This window comes from Orbicella franksi, chromosome 8 (assembly GCF_964199315.1).
Source record: "Orbicella franksi chromosome 8, jaOrbFran1.1, whole genome shotgun sequence".
Classification (NCBI taxonomy): Eukaryota; Metazoa; Cnidaria; class Anthozoa; order Scleractinia; family Merulinidae; genus Orbicella; species Orbicella franksi.
In genome coordinates, this window is record NC_138152.1 from 28,244,262 (window position 1) to 28,263,180 (window position 18,919).

Below are 18,919 nucleotides of genomic sequence, written 5' to 3' on the forward strand. Positions count from 1 at the left end.
ATTTCCGACAAGCACCCCCGTCCTTTTCACATGGGAGCTCCCCCCGGGACAGTGAAATCAGGCGAACTGGCTATCGGGCAAAACGACCGGCTACCTAACCAAACAATCACAAAAGAAATGACAAGGATACTTGGGGGGTTCTATGTACAATGGGCTTGGACAAAGTTCTCACGTTATTTTATGTATATATCATTCATCACGGATCTGATTTTTACTATCAGCGTTTGAATAGACTCTAGTGTTTGTCCTTATGTTTGGCTAGCAAGTAAAAACCAGGTGTGACCTCGAGATGTCTGTTCTAATACTCTGTTTAACAGTCATCGAAATAGCAATAAGGAGTTGGATTCACGGTGCGGCGCATGTGCAAACACAGTTAGCCCGTTCGATTCCAATGTAAGGAACAATCGGGAGCGAATTAACAACTCTTGCGGGAGTCGGTCGTGAAAACGGTTGGAAGAGGGGATTTCCAATTTTTTTCCGACTCTACACGCTTTTCTCGCCTTCTTATCAACCGTGTGCAATTCAGCAATCACCGACCATAATTCGTGCAAAGCACAGTGGTGCCCTTCTACGCAGACATTCTTTTAGCATTTTGTGTGCGTGACGACCAAAACAATGTCTGCGTTACCTTTCTACGCAGACGTTCTTATGGCTCGTCACGCAATCTTAACGCCCCATTGCGTGACGAACCATAAAGAAGTCTGCGCAGAAGGGTAGCTCTGGGTAGGAGGGTAGCAGAATGGCTGATGTCCAAACTTTACGTTAGATGTTAACGAGTTTACACGGAAAATTTCAAATCTGGTACTGAGCATCGAATTTCTCCTCTTGTCTGAAAGATTAATTCTGGTCACTCGCGAGGAGTTAGCTAACTCGCATACATAATCGAATGGGCTCCCACCGTAGATTGCATATGCGCCAACACATAAAATTATCCCTTTACCAAATATCTTTCCGCTAGAGTGTTGTAATCGGCTATGCGAGGTCAACATTCAGTCAAGAAGTTGACATAAGTCGTCGCTTCCCAATGTTGTTCTGGATATATTTTTCCTATCAATCGAAGCTTCCTCCATCAAAACATATAAACAAGTGACAAATAAGATGGTACACACGTGGTATGGAGAGAAGCAATTCGCCTGTCGGGTTACTAATGGCAACCGCACGCTTTCACCACCATGTTCGTGTACTTTTTGAGGACTACGTTGTTGCTGTCGTCGAAGTAGAGAACCGAGATGGCCGAGAGCTTGGTGGGAGAGCAGCACGGCTGGGGTACCACTGTCGGGTTCATGAGGTGCACCAGAGTCTGCACGATGGCGTGGTTGGTAGCGTTCATTTGCGCGCTGAGGGGAAACGAACATTCTCCGAAACAGAAGAAAGCCGAGTATCCCTCCGGCGCAATGATCCAGTCCTGCCACCCAAGCCGCTGGAAGCTGACGTACAACATTCGACGACTGCAGCCCTTTTTGCTGGAGCTCTTGAAGTTTCCGCCAACGTTGGTGAACTTCGGTCCGAGGGAACGCGACGAGCGACGTCGACGCGGTTTCAGCGGGTGAAACCGTTGATACGACACGCCTTGTTCGTGGCCGCGGTAGAACGAGACTAAAAACGGGCGCTTCTCCTGCGGACCGTGAAAACCCACAAAGCCGGCGGCGGTTGAGTTTAATTCGACTCCTGCAAGCGTATGTATCGACATTTCTATTCCATAGTTTTGTTGCGGGTCTTCAGCCCAAGCTCGGCCAGCACGGGTGATATCAAATGGCTGCCAACCCGATTCCCAGCTTCGAAGCACCTTTGTATCCAGTAGCACGAGCGGTTTTGCAGGCTCGATAACCTAAGCAGAAAAAAAAAGAAAAAAAAGCTGATTAAAGCGATAACGGAGTACAGTTAAAACCCACGTGTAAGAACCTACACTTTTTTAAGTCCAGCGAAATAGGTTCTTGTATTTTGGGGCAGTTATTGGCAATTTAGGCTAAGTAGGTTCTTCATTAGGTTCTTAATTTCTGTTAAGGAGACATAGTTGTTGATTACCAGAAAAATTAATAAATTTGGGGTGTGGTCCTTGAATACACAGTATCTATTCACCACCATATTATCTATTTTCTTGTAATATAAATTTGCAATCTCAAAGTCACACTCCTTGGTTAAATTGTTTATCATAATTTAACTGTACCCACATATCAGAACCTGCTTGATCTTACTTCGCTAGACAGGTTCTTACATTTTTGGGTAAAGTCCGCATACGAGCCAAGTGGCTCATCAGGCTGGCGCTTATCTCCGGTTTCTGTAGCATGAAGCGACTTGGAGTATTTCTACTCCTCCGTGGATAGGATGCTAGTCCATCGCAGGGTTACCCCCCCCCCCCCCAGCATTAAATTTGCCAGTACCTATTTAAACACCTGGGTGAAGAGAGGCATTGTGAGAGGAAGTGTCTTGCCCAAGAACATAACACAATATCCCTGGCCAGGGCTGGAACCCGCACCGCTCGACCCGGAGACGAGCGCACTAACCATGGGACCTCAGATTGCAATCCTATAGGGCGTCTCCTAACAAATTATACTCGCGCCGGTTTTTTATAAGCGTTGTCCGCTCGGCTCGTGTGAACTCGCGATCTAGTGGGGCTGTTACACAAACATTACGCTACATACCTGATACAGTTTAATGAGGTAGGTCCTGTTTTCCTGTCCTGTAGCCTGCCCACTGTAAACCTGCTCTTTATAAATTCGGAACTCGGCTGCTGTGATATTTTCGCCTGGCGGAGTTTCCATCTTGAACCGAAATGTAGCGTGACGCTTGGAAATCTTTGGCCGCGCACCTCTTACTGTGTGTAAAGAAAGACGTAAATATTTAGTAGAACTTTTGCAAATGCTGTAGTCTGATTGGCTACGCTACTCAGTATCTATTCTGTGATAGATAGTGAGTAGCGTAGCAGTGTGCCCTTGTTAACAAAATGGCGTTTAAAACGATATCTAAACCCTCTTCACAGGCACCTGGAAAATTCACAGAAGCGGCCGTCATTTTGTTAACTAGCGCACGCTGTTAGGCTACTCGCTATCTACAAAAGAATAGATAGTGAGCAGAGTACCCAATCAGAGAACCCCATTCGTGATAGAACGCTAGTAGAGTTTTCCTAAAACTTGATAGAAACACGGCACATGTTTTCTATTTCTTAATTAGTCAGAGTGTGCAGAGGCTTTCGGTCGTCTATTCTAAAATATGGCGACGTTATTATCGTTTTTCCAGAGTTTCGGAGGAATATTTAGTGGCAAATGGATATATTAAACTCGGCGCGAAGTCAAATAATACCTAGACAAGTAACTGGAAACTGTTATTTGAAGTAAACTTCTGTTAGGAATCTTAAAAAAAAAAAACAATTAAACTATTCGCTCTCGGTTTCTATGAGGTAATAGTTAATTCGACCTTCGGCTTCATCAACTATCAGTCGGGTTGTCCCGCGGGTTTTCTCGTCAGGCACACTTTTTGTTTTTCGATCGCAAGTGAGAAATCCATTAAAAGTAGCCGGGTTTTTTTTCGTCTGTTATTTGAGCACGAAGACGCCAGCACTCATACCGGCTAGAAATGTCTCGTTTGTTTAAGAATGTACAGAAATCTAATAAGGAAGCTTATGTTTATCTTCCTTAGGAATTAACTTATAAACTTATTGCCATCAGTCACGAATGTATCACCAAATCTCCTGTAATTATTACGATGACCAAGATTAAATCTCAACTGAATCTGCAGCGTCGGTGGTAATTGATCTTCCTAGCAACATCACACGCAAATAACCAACGTAAAGACGAGTCGTGACCACTCGTTGAGCAAAGAATGGAATCTTGCTCCATAGTCGTCTATTTCTCGCATTATTTACTGAAAAAGCGTTGCGCAATTTCGCGATAGAGCGGTTTTCAATCGAGTGTCGAATAGCAAAACTAAAGTCATTACGTTGGCCAATCACAACAGAGACACAATCCAGTGAACCAATCAAAACTCGCACTAGGCACACGTAGCCACAAAGCGCGGGAAAAAGTTGAGTCGAGGTTTTGGGTTTGCTTCTTATTGGACGAGAAAGTGGCGCGAGATTTTTAAACCACAAAGCGTAGTGATGCAAAAACCAAAATTCGAATTATTTTCGACACTTAAGGTTACAGTATACCTTCAGGGGTGTCTCGCGCGCAAGCGATGTAGCGCGTGCAGTTTAAGCTGTAGATACCTAAGCCCCTATATCAAATTAAAGCTTATGGAGCTGGCTATCAAACTATACCAAGAAATTTGAAAGAAAATGAATTGTCGAATTTTTCACGACCACTAAATGCGAGCGCCCGAATCACCTTTCGAAAGCTACAAGTCAAAGCGAATTTCGTTTTTCGCCAATTTAATTTTTTCCTCGGTTTCAGGGCCCAAAGCGCTTAAAAAACGTGTCTGCGTTTTGGCATATTCAATTGCAGTAAAAAGTTACAGAACATTTTCGAAATAGGATTAAAAAAATGTGGAGTGATCGTACAAAAATCGCTCTCGAAGAAAAAGTATTTCGTAATTAACAATTCCCAGACACGCTTTTGTAGTTTATATGTTAAACTAGCCACTGTCCAAATTTAAGAGCAATTGAACAAATTCCCTTTGAGTTATAACTCTTTAAAGTGTCTGCTTCAAGTGAAAAAATTTATTCGAGAAAACAGCGTTAAGAAAAATTTTCTGCTTCGCAAACAAACTCCGCCCACAAACGCCTTCAACTGGGTTCTCAGATAACTAAGCCAATCAGTGCAGGGAAAGTTTACTACCGTTAACCTCCTGGTGAAATTTACGCGCGAATCTCTAAAAAACTCGTGTTTCGCAATGCGCTCAAGGAACCGAAGGCAGAGAGATAATTTTTCTGTAGCTCGGTTTTTCTTGAAGCTGGTCTGGCAAAATGGGGAAGACTAAAAAGGATACGAACGTTAGAGTGGCTGAGCGAAGAAAACAAACAAAAGAAAGCGCCGAGAGCAACTGTGTGTAGGCAACTGTGCATGGATTATACTTCAAATGGTCTCAATGAGTGCGACGATTCGTCGATATCGGACTCATCAGAAGAGTCTCTGTCAGCATCCCTGTTATTGCTGTCAAGTTCCGAAATTTTTACAGAACCTTTCTTTTCTCTTACCACGAATATTTGCCCGCCTTATACGATAACTATAGCTTCATCCGCGTGGCGAACTTTCCCTTCTTCACTCATTGATGTATTTTCATTCGTTCTTCGCTGTTTTCGCTTTTTCGAACCGGTCCATGGTTTAAACGTGGTCTATGTTTACTTATAACTTAATAGAGACACGCCTAATACCAAAAATGCTGGGTAGTCAGAACAACAATGCTGATCAACTGAGTAGTCAATTCGTGACATCCATATAGGTAATTCCCGCGAAAATCGTCTCGGTTGATTGCATACGCGCCATAGGGCTGTCAATCAAGAGGTAAACTTTTACTTCCGGTGAAAACGTAAAACCGCCATTTTTCCGCCAATATTTAGCCTTTTTCAAAAAATTTTTTCAGAAATTAGAGATTATTCCTCGACCACTATTTTGACCCCAAAATCCAAATATGAAGAAAATTGCCGACCCGAAGGTATACTGTAACCTTAAGGGAAAAGCACTCTACACGATCCTCGAAATTTAACCTCGATGTACAGGACTTAAGGTAAGCAATTGCAAATGGCTGTCTCTTCTCTCCCCCCCCCCCCCCCGCACCCCCCGTCGATTCAATGTACCCGTAAAAATTCCATTCTGATGGCATAGATCTACAGCAGTCCCTACAGTGTATCTGATTGGTTGTTGCGCCGTTTTGAAGGAGTTTTTGTTTCTTTTTGAAGAAACAACCAATAAGAAGATCTCTGTACAGCTACGTAATCCGTCCTAAGATATGAAGAACAGACAAACACATAGTACATCACTTGCAAAAATTTTCGGGAGTCTCATTTCAGACACTTGTATCTGTTCTCGGACAATTTCGGACAAAATTTCAGACACTGTGAAAATTCACTGTGAGGTAAATTAACGCTTACAAAACACGAATTAGACTGAAATAACATCTGTGAAAATGATAGTTTTACTGCATCCTCAAGGTTTTAGAGATATACCGAGGAGAAAATAACACAAATTCTATCAAGACCATACGTCTGTCAAGCAGTGTCTCAGCTAGAGTTCGCATCACAAAGGAAAGTAAGAGCTTTGGAGCTATTTAAAAATTTTACACTGTAATGAAAATATCTCGGACGCTTAAAATTTCAGACGCCTAAAAATTTTGGACGGTTTTACTTCGGACACTTTTTTGGTCCGAAATTAAAATCGTCTGAAGATATTTTACATGTAGTCTACTTATAAAGAAACGGAAGAACTTATCAGCAGCAATCCCAAATATTCAACAAATTCCCTCTTCAAACAAAAAGCTATTCAATCCCGCACGTATATCGGAGTTTCATTCCATTTTTTCTAAAATACCATAGGAGAGATGATTGAAAAGTAGGATTTGACTAGCCATACTTCCTTCCCTCTTCGACGCCTTTCAATTTTAAGGGCCTTCCTAAACCAGAGCTCCCCGCTCACGCAATCACGAAAACTTGTACTTTTCAGATGAAAATACAGACCTTACAGAAGGAGAATTAGGCCATTAAATCAGAAAAGGCGCTTAATAAAGAAAAATTGCTACTTAAACTAAAACGAGATCACTCAGTGTTTTACTCAGTAACATTGATAATTAAAAACAATTTGCAGTATTTAAAATAGCAACATCTGATTCAAGCGATAAGGCGATTCTTTATCGTAAAGTTCAGTACATCTTCCAGACTTCCTTTATCAAAAATTCCAATCAAAACTAAAGTACGCAATTAATTAACAACGGAAATTTGCGTCGTCCGAGGTACTTTGAATCCAACAGACTAAATATATTTAACAATCTAACAATGGTTTCCATTTTGTGGGCCACTGTTCCACTCTTCAGCGGGACATCACAATTGACAATTACTAGAGCAGTTCTCGAGAAACCGATGACGTGACAGGAAACCATTAAAAGTCGTGAGAATGACTTCCCATTGAAATGGATTGTAATATGGACAAATTTAGCGCATTTTCAAACCCGAAAAATGCGGAGAAAATGTCATCGCGTGACTTCTAGGGCTTCTAAATATCGGGCACGAATTTCAATTTTTGCTTTGTGCTAAAATGTCTCCCGTTTCAATCTTTTCCCTATTATCACGCATTTAAAAATAACCAGTTCATGCAGAGAAAACCAGTTGACCCTGTCAGTTGGTAAAGTCAGATTTTCTATAAGAATGATATCCCCTAGTCTGAATGAAAGCTATATTCACAGGACCGTTCTCCAGGGTTTTAAAGGGTTTGGCAGGTGGTTATGTGAACTGTTGAGTACTGTCAGTTCGATTGAGTGTTTCTTTATCTCTTACATTTTTTGGCATGAAGAGATTTGTCAAACCCATTCATCTCATAAAACCAGCTTTCACTGACCGAGGACAGATGTATTTCAATGAGGAAATACCATTACTTTTAGAAAACCTTAGTAGGTCCGATAGTCAGTGTCTACAATTAACCTAAATTGAAAGCTATTGTACTTTCATGCGGTACTGCTTATTGCGGTGTGCAAAGTGGTTCTAACTTCTCAGTCTGTGGATGAAACCCTAGTGTGTAACCATTCAAATGAAAGCTATTAAGCAGTACTTTCATGTGGTACTGTTTATTATGCTGTACAAGGTGGCTCCTACTTGTCAGTCTGTGGATTAAACCTTAGTGTGTGACCATTCAAATGAAAGTTATTGAGCAGTTTTGTCACTTTGTGATATGCCTATTTCCGCTAACTTGCTTGCCAAGTATTTTGGAGTATTTTTTCGCTGCACTGCCAGGAACCCAACATAGATTTTTTAAGAGTAACGTCACACTGTTAAGAGACTTTTTATAGCTAATCAAATAATACTCGAGTGTCGACGAGTGCATTTTCAAGATTAGATATTTGTCATAGTTTTAGGTGATTCAAATCTAAAACCCGTCTGTCGACGCGGTGAAAAGTAGTTTACATTTGTCTGGTCACGAAATCAAGATTTAAATCACTAAATCTCTAAAATATAAATCAAAACAATAAGCAGTCTCGGCCGAGAATATTTTTGATAGATTAATACACTTTAAAGGTAAAGAGTGATATCGGCGAAACCATTCAAAATGTTTGTGCAAGGCAAGGAATTATCGCATTTTGAAGCGCGTCGTTTATATACTCACTCAAACGATGCTTTGCCCTTTTATCTTGTAACTGTTTAGCCAATTTTTTTTTCTGGCGCGGAAGAAATGGAACCTTAGTTAACGGCACAATTTATTTACCAGCTTTAAATCCGCATTGATACGTTAGAGACGTTTCCAATAACTTTTCAACTCTTTGTTCGTTTATATTAAGTCGAGATAATGATATAACAAGAGAAAAATGATTGTATGTTTTTAAATTATTTGTCATTTAGCACCATCTCAACAAGATCAAAACGTGTATTAGACAAGGAGCTCTTGTTAAGTAATGTGCCATGTCCGATAACAAAGTTAGCTTTGACCAAAAGCGATTTTCTTCCAATAGAATATCAATACCTCATAAGTCGTCCGGAAGGGAGAATTTCTCGAGGTTTGTTTAAAATGTTCGTGGACATTCTCTTCATGTACCCTCAATGTCTCAGGAGCGGTGTATGGAATTTTGTGAGGAGAATTATATGTGGAGTAGAGCCTGAAAGAGGTTTAGCTATAAGGTGTAACTAAAATAGGTAAAATTAATTTCTGTTCCGATACAGTATATATCGCTTTGACATAAATACGTGCGTAGTAATCTGAAGGAGCCAACATCGTCCGCGAGCAAGTTAGATCAAGATCTTTAAATTGTCGCATTCAGTTATAAAAAGATTTCACTTGACAGCAATTTCTTGATCATTTTTTCCAATCCCATTATTTGTCAGCTCCTTGAAAACTAACTCCGCTTTTAGACATTATCTGTTGGATTCGCTCTTTCATCAAACATCTACAGGCTTCTGTAGATATTAGGCCTGGTATCAAAATTGCTGAGAAGATGCAAATATTGTTAACAAATACAACGAGGGCCGGAAAACCACCACAATTTGAAACCATCCGCATTAAAATATCTCCCGACAGTTCAGTACTCCAGCGAGACGTAAAGTGTAGCGACTTGAATAAATTTACTTCAGTTAGGCGCGTTTTCGATTAACAGCGCGCGGATGCATTAATGATATTGGTTCCTGAGCTTTTTCCCCTGAAACAGTGTTACAAGAATTCCTATTGAAACGATTGAATTATGTTTGATTACACTGTGTTGTACATCTAACTGCACTAGAGGCCTATTTCTGTGAGTAATCGCTTTCGCACTTTGCGCTGACTGACGCCAATGTTGATTACCACCAACCCGCTTTTCCGAACCCTTTACGCGCACCGATGTCGTTTCATTTCTTTATAGCTCGTAGTTAAACATTGTGCAAATCTACAGCTCACTTTTAATTATCTACTCCCAGACCACATAAAAACATCAATTCCCAGCAGCGATTACGCAATTTAACAGTGTTTATCTACCGATCGTAATCAAGAAAGCCCTCAACGAACGAACGTAAGCTTTAAACAGAGGCAAATGATGTCTGTACATACCGTGATGGAGATAACTCATAATGGTGTCTGCGCCCGACGCTCTTGAATCTGCTACAGTGTCGTTGCAGCAGTATTCACCTTCTATGCTCGACACACTAGCGTTATTTTCCAAACTGTTGTACAAATCGATCATGTACCTTGGTGCAGACATCTTTCGACCGTGAAGCCGAGTGTTGAGACTTATTCGCGGCTTGTGAGGCAAGCCCAAAAGGTTGAGAATTTCACGTCGAAGCTTCGCAGAGGTGGTTCCGTTTTTGAGGACCGATGAGGATTCAGCGTTGGAATCCCATTTCTTTTGCGAGGTTTGAAGTAGCCGAGAGTTTCCTCGTCCGAACGAAAGGCGATTCACAATGTCACTTTCAAGTTGCTTCTCCGTTGTTCCATTCTTGACGACTTTCGATGCCTCTGTTACTTTACTGCCCCAAGGCAAAGAAGAAAGCGCAAAACTTACTATCAATAATCTGTACAAGCAAGTCATAGTTCGCTGTCAAATTTGCGCAGTAAAATATGGAATGCGAACTTGCGAAGTTGTGTTTTGGAGGTGGACGAAACACGACTCTGGCGATCAAAGGATAGACATATCGGCATGACCGGTTTACTTTGCTGAAGAATGAAGCTGTCAATCAAATCGTGCAGTTGACCGCCTTGCGCGACAAATGGGTTTATTCCGAACCAATCGCTAGTCTTTTCCTTTGTTGGGGAATTGAAAGAGAAACATAACACCTCTGGAACTTTGTCGGGTTATTATGTCAGTTGATGGACACGGTTAATTACCACAGGACTGGCATGCATCTCAGAACTCTTGCACTCGCTGGCACTGTATTGTTTGTGGAGTCAGTGATAAAGCTTTTGTTGATTGATTACGGTTATTAAATTTCACAGCGGTTGAGCTCATTGCCCGCGGGCAAAAGCGGTCAGCATCGAGTGGTCAGCAACAAAAATGTCCACGAGAAATAGAGGAGATAACTTTTGTCAAAGGGATACCCAATGCAATTCGAGATGTGGAGAGATTCATATTAAAGCTGATTAATACGCAAAGCTTTCAGACCGATTTATTATAAAAAAAAAAATGTTTCTAAACAATCTTCTTCACCCTTTGATCCATACCGGTCGAGACCCCCTCAAAGCCAAAGAGCTAAATAAATCGATTTGCTAAAACAGCTCGCTTTGTCAATCCCAAGATAAAAAAAAAAAAAAAAAAGCGCTTTCGCTTAACACGCGAGCAGGACCCGCGGGTAAGGGGAAAGATAAAAATCAGCACTCTACTCCAGTAAGCCGCACACTTCATTCTATCAGCAATTTAAACGTTTAATTGCCATTTGCTTTTGATTTCAGACACTGACCCGTTATCGACTAAAAAGAGATTGCAAAAACAGTTTAATATCGTGTGCTGAGGCGATAACAAGGAGCGTTTTAATCGGAAACAAATTGAGTTTATCTATCAAGACATTCTTCTAGCGGAAATTGTCAACACAACCGGAACGTCATCCATCACATATCCCGCCAACCATCTGCAGTGAAATATACTTGGACTCATGGCGAGTCAGGAGCCTATTACTGAAAGAGTATAGAGCTCACAGTGTAGGGGGAGAGGGGAGGGGGAGAAGAGGGGGAAGGAGAGGGGAGAGACGTGGTATTCAGGTATAGAAGAGACAGGGTATCGGGGGGTGGGGGTGCAAATTAGGCCTAATGGTGAGTTGACCCGAGAAAAGTCTTATAAGGCTAAATCCTGACACCCACATTTTTGTGCTTACCATAAAAGAGATTAAACAGGAAAGGGATGGTGTAGCCTGCGTCGCAGACGGAAATTTACCCGTAAATGACTAGTAGGTTGCGTCTGCGACGCAGGCTAGGGATTGTGGGGCCAATTTGTTTGGCCTCCTGCCAAATTTCCTCGCATACGGTGAAGCCGAGCTGTCCTACCGAACGGACACGTAATATCAGGGAGTGATGGACTCCTGACAGTAGTCTTTTTCTTCGCAGCTAACAGAATAATAAGACCTCTTCTAATGCTTAACTCGAGAATTTTTGTCAAAAACTGCAAATTTTGTTCAAAATGACACAACGATTATCCCACATTGCGACAGCAATTGAAAAGCGAGTTGTCGAACGCTTTCCATTTTTTTTCCAAATCTGATCGATTTGTTTCATATCTTTGTTTTATGTTCACTTTCAGGATCAAAAGAAAATATAAATCTGTTTTGAAAAATTTCAGAGCAACCGACACAGCACCCCGTGTGCGACCCTTTGGTTCAAATTCAGTTCCACGGTGATTTTCGACAAAATCATCCCTTTTTTCTGGAAGTCTGATGAAAGGTAGGTCCAGATAGGCATTTATGCTGCTGCACAAATAAATTACAATATTTAGAGAGGAAGCCACTTCAGCCTTGGCTGGTTTCCATGCGGGTCCTCTGTCCTGGTCGAGTAGCAAATTTTAAAAAGACGTTGGTTCAGTTGTGGAGGGAGGAAAACCGGAGAACCCGGAGAGAAACCCTCGGAGCAAGGCCAGAACCAACAACAAACACCGACCCACATATGGCACCGGGCCGGGATCGACCCCAGGCCACATTAGTCAGAGCTGATCGCTCTCACCACTGCGCCATCCCTGCTCCGCGGCGCGCTTTTACTGAAGCACATATAGCTATTACTTAAAACGGTTTATTTAGGGAGAGGCAAGACGGTCCTGCAAACATCATTCCATCAAAACAACCATTTGTTCTGATACAGAAATCGCTGGCACTTAAAACGCTACTTTAATTTATTGCGGGATAATATGTATAACCCCATAGCAAAAGGAAATATCTTTAACAAAATGAGACGGCATATTTAAAGTTTTTCTTCCTGAACAAACGTCAATGACCTACTGGAAACTTCTGTCACTGTAAATTTCTTTCCCTGCCTGCGCATTTTATGTGATTCTATGACAATATCCTCTCGTCTGTCCTCGTAATCCAGAATTGCTAAAATCGCTTTTATCTGCTCGTCAGCGTGAAAATCTATCATGTAGTAAAAAAACGCATCTCGCAGAAATTTCATTTTCAATTGAGTTTGAATTTCTCGTTGTGTCTGTTTATGATGAGTCTTTGCGGTCGCACCAGTACTCCCAGTGGGCTGGTGCCTAGTGGCTATAACTTTCTGCTCGCTTCCAGCCTGGTTATTTACTTTAAAATCTTCTAATTGTTTTTCAGCTTCTTTCAATTTACGCTGTAACTCGACCAATTCATGCATAGAGGAACAACAAGGAACTATTTCTTCCGAGTCAACGCCTTGCTGCGGATTTTCAAATTCCCGCAGTTTTTCTCTCAGTTCGTTGATCTCCTCGCGTAGTTTGGATTTCTCGGTTTCTTCCTTGCGAGATTTCTCGGCGTTGGATTCATTTTCTAGCTCGAGTTTTTTCCTTGCTTGCTGCTCCCTGTAAAGATCCTTGCGTGTTTTTTCAACTTCTTGACGTAAGGCGCTGCTCTCTTTGTCTCTCTCAAATAGCAGCCTTCTCGTGTCTTTCAGCGCTCGCTCAAGCTCACAAATCGTTGCCCTCAATAAAGAATTCGATGTTACAGAAACTGTATCAGGGAGAAAATCTTTTTTATCTTGGCGTGTATCAACATTATCTTCTTCTTCTTCATCGGAGTCGTCTTCAAAGAAGTCAATCTCGAAGTCGTCCAAATTATGGGTGATATTTTTAGCCGTCTTCTCGTCCTTTTTAATGGGAGAATTCTCCATCGAAGACATGAAAAAAGTTTCTCTGAAGAGTAATGGTAATTTGGTTAACCGTATCACGTGGCGAAACAGTGGCTGATGTGCTTTGATGTGAACAAAGAGCGATAAAAATAGACTTGTTGACGGCTCGTGGTTTGCCCTGCCGGAAGTACCTGTCCTAAGGGAGGATTTATGGGAACGGTCACCTGTTCAACGAACATAATTGCGCGCGGGTGGTAACCTTTGTCACCAGGGCCTTGCAGGCGCGTTCAGATCCAAGATGGCGGACATGAATGTGTAAAAGACACTGGGATCGAATTTGCGTGGCCGGGAGGGTGATGTGAAATGCCAGCCCCAGGGGTGCTACTTCTGATTGTTAATTCATAGCGATAGGGAAGGTTGCAAATCAACGAGTCAGGCAAAACTCGTGAAGTGCATAAATAAGGGATACGTACAAATAAAATCTGTTTACAAAATATGTTCTCTGTTTACAAAGAAAAACAAACAATGAAAGAAGAAATCAATGAACAAAATGACTTTACAGGGTGAACACGTTCAGGCTTCATGGGTTATAGGTCTCAAGAGAGTGAAATGTTTACTGTTTACAAAAATTCGTCTGATAATGGTTTTTATACTCTCGAGTAGACGAACAATTAAATAAGACATCAATAAAAAACAAATCATACCTTTATAAAGCTTGCACTTTCAGAACCGTCTTCACGGGTTAAAGCTCTCAAGAGAACAAAGTAACGTGTGCTTGGGATATTGAAGCTAGACTTTAAGCCGGTTGTTTATTGATTATTGATCAATACCAGGTTGGAAGATTATTTTGTTGCGAATAGCACTCACACCAGTGATAATGACCGTGCGGATCTTAAACCAGATTATGAATTAAAACAATTTACTATGTGATTGTTCTTGACTGAAAATCTAAGAAATTAAAACGCTCAAATATGGAAATTTTATAACATTAAATGGAAGTATTTTTTTTTCTTACTCAGCAAAAATTCCCGTACCATGGTAACCCACAATTCTGTTTTGTTTTAATTTTTTTTTTTGTTTTTTGTTTTTTTCCTGTGCACAAAAGCGTTAGCGCTTAGTATCCAAACAAAAGCTGAAAGCTCCAATCTACTAGTTCCCAGAGCTTTTTCCATTGAAATTTTGAGAAGCACTGGGAACGAGGCTGTGAAAGCCCCGGTGGAAACCGTCACGTGAACTTTGACAGTAATTTGTTATGCAAGATAACGTTATCGAGCAAAATGTTTCTATATATCGTAAGGTTGAAGGGAGAGCTAAAAAAAGACTCGGGAAATAATGATGTGATAACGGTCGCCTTAATCAGTCTGACAAGTTTCCTCCCTAAATTACCACTGAAGTTTGCTATGTTGCTTTTGTCGATTTCCAGCATGGATATCTCGTTCTTGTGATTCGTCTTATTTGCCAAAGTAGACAATAAACAACATACGACTTTTTGAAAACTTCTCAAGTGTAGTGCTTAAGCTTTGTAAATAGCAAGTGATTAGTAATGAGCTACTTTGTCAGTTCATGACATTATTAAATGTCCACTTTAAAACTACCGTCTGCTTGATTGCTCGCTCAAGTTGCCAATTTTGTTGATAGTAGCTCAGTGTAATACCAGTGACAAGTCCTGTAATACGCTGGGATTATGGTTGGAAAGTTGCAGAAGCGGGAAAAACATGGATGTGTTTGAAGTAAAAGTTAATCTTTCTCAGTTGTTAGTTCGGCCGTACATCTCTCTGCGTGCAGTCGTGTTGCACCGTTAAAAAAAAGAAAACTGCCGTTTTATTGTCGGTGAGAGCGAGAAAGGAGATACGGCAGATAAATAGTTGAGAAAAGTTTTTTGAAGAGTGACCCATCGTCTATAACAACAATTCGTTTCAGCTCGATTTTGGCTTTAGCTGATTGAGTTTCAACAAATTATCAAAAATGCGTTAGTGTACTCGATCTGAAGACCTTGAAATATCTTTCCCTTTGAAATCAACACCCCATACTCAACAAATATTCTCTTTTTATTGTTTTAAGGCAGATTTAATAGGCCTTAGTGGTAAGATAGGCCTTTGTCGTACATGTCAGTGAAATCTGTTACAGAAATGTTTATGACTTTCTCTAGCGGTGCATGATAACAATAAAACTCTCTAGAAAGATGTTACCATTTCACTTGAACTGAATTAGGCACTACCTGACACAACTCGAGTTAGTACTAGGAAGTTTAAGTAACCACAACGGCGACACCGAGGACAGCGTCGATTAAGTAAAATGATTTTATATTTTACCTACAAATCTCGCGTTACCCTAAAGTCATTTACTTTGTTTATCACTTTCAAAACTATCACGAAACTGAATCTGAGACACAGTGATAAAATCGGAATAAAATTTTTTTAAAAATTAGCAATCGTGATTTACGTTCTTCAGACAACGCAGAATTTGGTCATTTCACGTTGTTGTTATTTTGCAGAGGACGGCAAAGAAATGTACCAAGAATTATAACGCACGTGCACAGCCATTGTCCTGCTCATTAAATCTTTTGTTTAGCGCTGGACGTTAATTCCCGTTCAGCAGTTGCCGTCGTGGTTTTCTTAAACTCCATAGCTAGTGTATATGTTGTATGAACGCTAAGACTCGTTTTATTTGTTTGTAATGCGCGTTCCTGAATGAATTGAAGGCCTTGTCAAAGAAAAAAAATAACAGGCCTTTTGTCCAATGGTGAAATTTGAGGCTCATTTAATGCGATATTTGAGTTGTGATAACTCATAAATATCCGCCACGTATATGCAGCTAGTAAGTGTATTTAATTGATGGTGGTTCTATTTATTTATTCTTCGAATAAAAGTCTCGTCCGGGATTTGGCTATAGGCCTTTGTCATGCATGGATGAAACATCTCGTTTCGCTTATACCCGTTCACAAGCTATATATAGAACCAGATCCAATACTGACAACTGACTGTAAAAAAATTGAACTCTTGCATAACTAGAGCTTAATATGCTGCTTTGGGTCTAACACTATTTGACTATAATATCTTTTACTTCATAAAAGAGCGGTTTAAAGAACAGAATGCCAAGTTGTTTTGTTTTTCTATTTTAAGTAAGCAATTATGCAATTAAATATGGCTCCTCGACTTTGCAAGAATTCATGATTATCGAGAGAAAAATATTTTTTCTCTTAATTGATAATCAGTTATATACACTAAACTATAACACACTCATACCACTCATCGTTGCAATTTGATTATAGACTTTGATTCATAGATATTGATCAAAGATAAACAACCTGTGTTTGCTGTCGATTTAGTTAATGACACTTGGTATTTATCAATCTTGAATAACATTGCCTTCAGATATCTCGGTTACAAATGTTTTCGTATTTCCTTATCACCTTCCGGTCATTATCGCAGGCTTAATTTCCTCATGAAGGAAAAACAAAACTCTTATGGACGCTTTCAACAATTTTGTTACAATTTGGTATTATCTGAGTGTGATGTGAAGGTTACTATTGCTACAAAAGCTATCTTTGATTAACTACTGCTTGTGCACGGCAGGTGGCGAGCGTTCACAGGCCCACCAGAGGTTCCGCTTGTGTCACCTTTTCCCGCCATAAACAACCAAAGACCCGCGCGGAGGTGCTAGTCGTGAAACAGGCCGTATTAATACGTTAGCACGCCCCTGAGGTTACAATCTAACCTTTGAGATATATAATAGAGCCATTGAGTGAAAACTCTCTTTATGGCCCTCCCATTGTCTTTAACAAGAGGTTAACATTAAAAACATCGCTTTGTTATCACAGTGTATTAAGTCATGTAATATATGGCATGTTTGTTTTCTCAATTTTGTCCATTTAACTAATAGTACAGGGACTGTCTCGATGCGCGACCCCAACCCTGACCTTACTTCGTTCTAAGCTCTTGAAAGCGCGTTTGAGATTGCTGTACTTTTGCTCCGTTACCTGCAATTTTTTCTTTAATTCTACCATTTCTTTCATGGCACCACACAGCGATCCACAATAACAAGTCTGGCCGGCGACACCCCCTTCGTGTTCTTGTTCCTTTGCTGCCAGGGTTTCCCGTTCAGCTTTGTACATGGCGATGTCTTGTTGAAGCTGCTGTATAACCTTTTCAAGATCGATAACCCGCATCTGAGATTTTTTGACTTCCTCTTCCAGAGTTGCGCTAATGTTGTTTTCCCGGTCCCCTCGGCATAGGCCGAGATCGTTTCGCAAAGAGTTAATTTCATTGTCGCGTTGTGACAGTAATTTCGTCGATTCGCGTAAAGCCGTTTCAAGTTGACTTATAGTTTCCCTTAGAAGTGATTCTGCCGCGGGAGCTTGCCCACATTTAAAGTCAAACTCTTCGAAGTTCTTCTCGCAAGATTCTAAACCCTCGCCCATTTCTCTCTCACCGATGGCAAGTTTAACACCGTCGGGCGTTTTGCCCGCCAAATCGGTCATTTTTAAATGAACCACGTAGCCTGGCTTTGATTCTTTGATTCAAACTTGACGTGCTCCTCGGCCCAAAACGATTTAACCACAAACACCACGGTTTTCACGCTACAAAGTACAAGGAGATTTCGAATTCGATTACTTCGACAGCACTACCACAATGGGAAGCAAAACAAAAGGAAATGGATTAAGAATAGAGGCTCACGACCTGTTCATTAATAAATCACGGTGTTCACTGGAGCGTGACGTGCTACTCAAGGCATGTATGCTCTGTCGAGCAGAAAGACCTTAAGACAAGTTTAAGTGATTTTAATTAACTCAAGTAGTTTCTTTTTTTGTTTTGTTTTTGCTATTTTTTCTTTTGGCATATTTCCCTGTGACATGTTAGTTGAAATGTCAGAAACTTGGAAAAACTGACATCATTATCAGTCATTATATGGAAAGAAAAACGGAAACCGCGCAAACTCGGCCAGAATAGCGAAACCTTTATCGGTCGGTTTACTTCATCTAAGCACTGTTGACACCAACAGAGATCCACATCTGAATTCTCCTCACGGTACTAATATAGCGTGAAGAATACAGGTCGGGAGAATATCGAGAATTATCAACAAAGGGTGAGAAATATTTTGGTAAATAGGGAGATTTGTATTTTGTGTTAAAGCGAGTTTCTTTTTAACGGTTATTCTACAGTTTTGACCAAAATAACGGGTCACATAGTTCTTTTTTATATGATAGATTCCTCGTGTGCAGAGCACTACGGCCTCTCTAAGTTATTTCCTCTCATCAATGAACCAGAACAGATAAATTTTTCGCACATATGACAACATGGATTTAGAAGTTACTTGGACTATTTTGTTAGCTCGTAATCTGTCGAGACGTGACGCTTTACGTTATTAACATTCGTGAAACGTTTGCAAGCGATATGCGATGGTGCGTGCTGTTGTGCGTGTTTTTCCGCACCGCTTAGCGAGACCACACACTGTGGCTTGATCACAGAAATGATAAATATTGTAGTTTCGCTGCGCACTGAGTGTGGGATCGCATGTATAGCTAGCTGTCTGCAATCAAATCAAACTAGTTTGGCTTTTAAGTGCCGGGGCTAAATAAACTAACTGAA

General features: G+C 40.8%; 2 protein-coding genes across 2 annotated transcripts; both read right to left on the reverse strand.

Annotated features, from left to right (window-relative positions):
- Positions 1-1,144: 1,144 nt before the first annotated feature.
- Positions 1,145-11,139, reverse strand: LOC145494433 (bone morphogenetic protein 7-like). The gene is made up of 3 exons (XM_081473905.1): positions 9,654-11,139; positions 2,643-2,815; positions 1,145-1,828 (listed from the first exon to the last, which is right to left on the reverse strand). The coding sequence occupies exons 1-3, from the start codon at positions 10,129-10,131 to the stop codon at positions 1,145-1,147; spliced, it is 1,335 nt and encodes a 444-aa protein (XP_081330031.1). The 5' UTR covers positions 10,132-11,139.
- Positions 11,140-11,251: 112 nt separating this feature from the next.
- Positions 11,252-18,580, reverse strand: LOC145494327 (uncharacterized). The gene is made up of 2 exons (XM_081473769.1): positions 17,208-18,580; positions 11,252-13,555 (listed from the first exon to the last, which is right to left on the reverse strand). Exons 1-2 carry the CDS (start codon positions 17,809-17,811, stop codon positions 12,480-12,482), a joined length of 1,680 nt encoding a protein of 559 aa, XP_081329895.1. The 5' UTR covers positions 17,812-18,580; the 3' UTR covers positions 11,252-12,479.
- Positions 18,581-18,919: the final 339 nt, after the last annotated feature.

Coding starts and splice junctions, on each gene's coding strand:
- LOC145494433 (XM_081473905.1), bottom strand. CDS start 10,131: ATGACTTGCTTGTACAGATTATTGATAGTAAGTTTTGCGCTTTCTTCT. Junction 2,816..9,653: donor TATGAGTTATCTCCATCACG/GTATGTACAGAC, acceptor CTTTACACACAG/TAAGAGGTGCGCGGCCAAAG. Junction 1,829..2,642: donor ACCTCATTAAACTGTATCAG/GTATGTAGCGTA, acceptor TTTTCTGCTTAG/GTTATCGAGCCTGCAAAACC.
- LOC145494327 (XM_081473769.1), bottom strand. CDS start 17,811: ATGACCGATTTGGCGGGCAAAACGCCCGACGGTGTTAAACTTGCCATC. Junction 13,556..17,207: donor AGACAGTCCCTGTACTATTA/GTTAAATGGACA, acceptor TTCGTTGAACAG/GTGACCGTTCCCATAAATCC.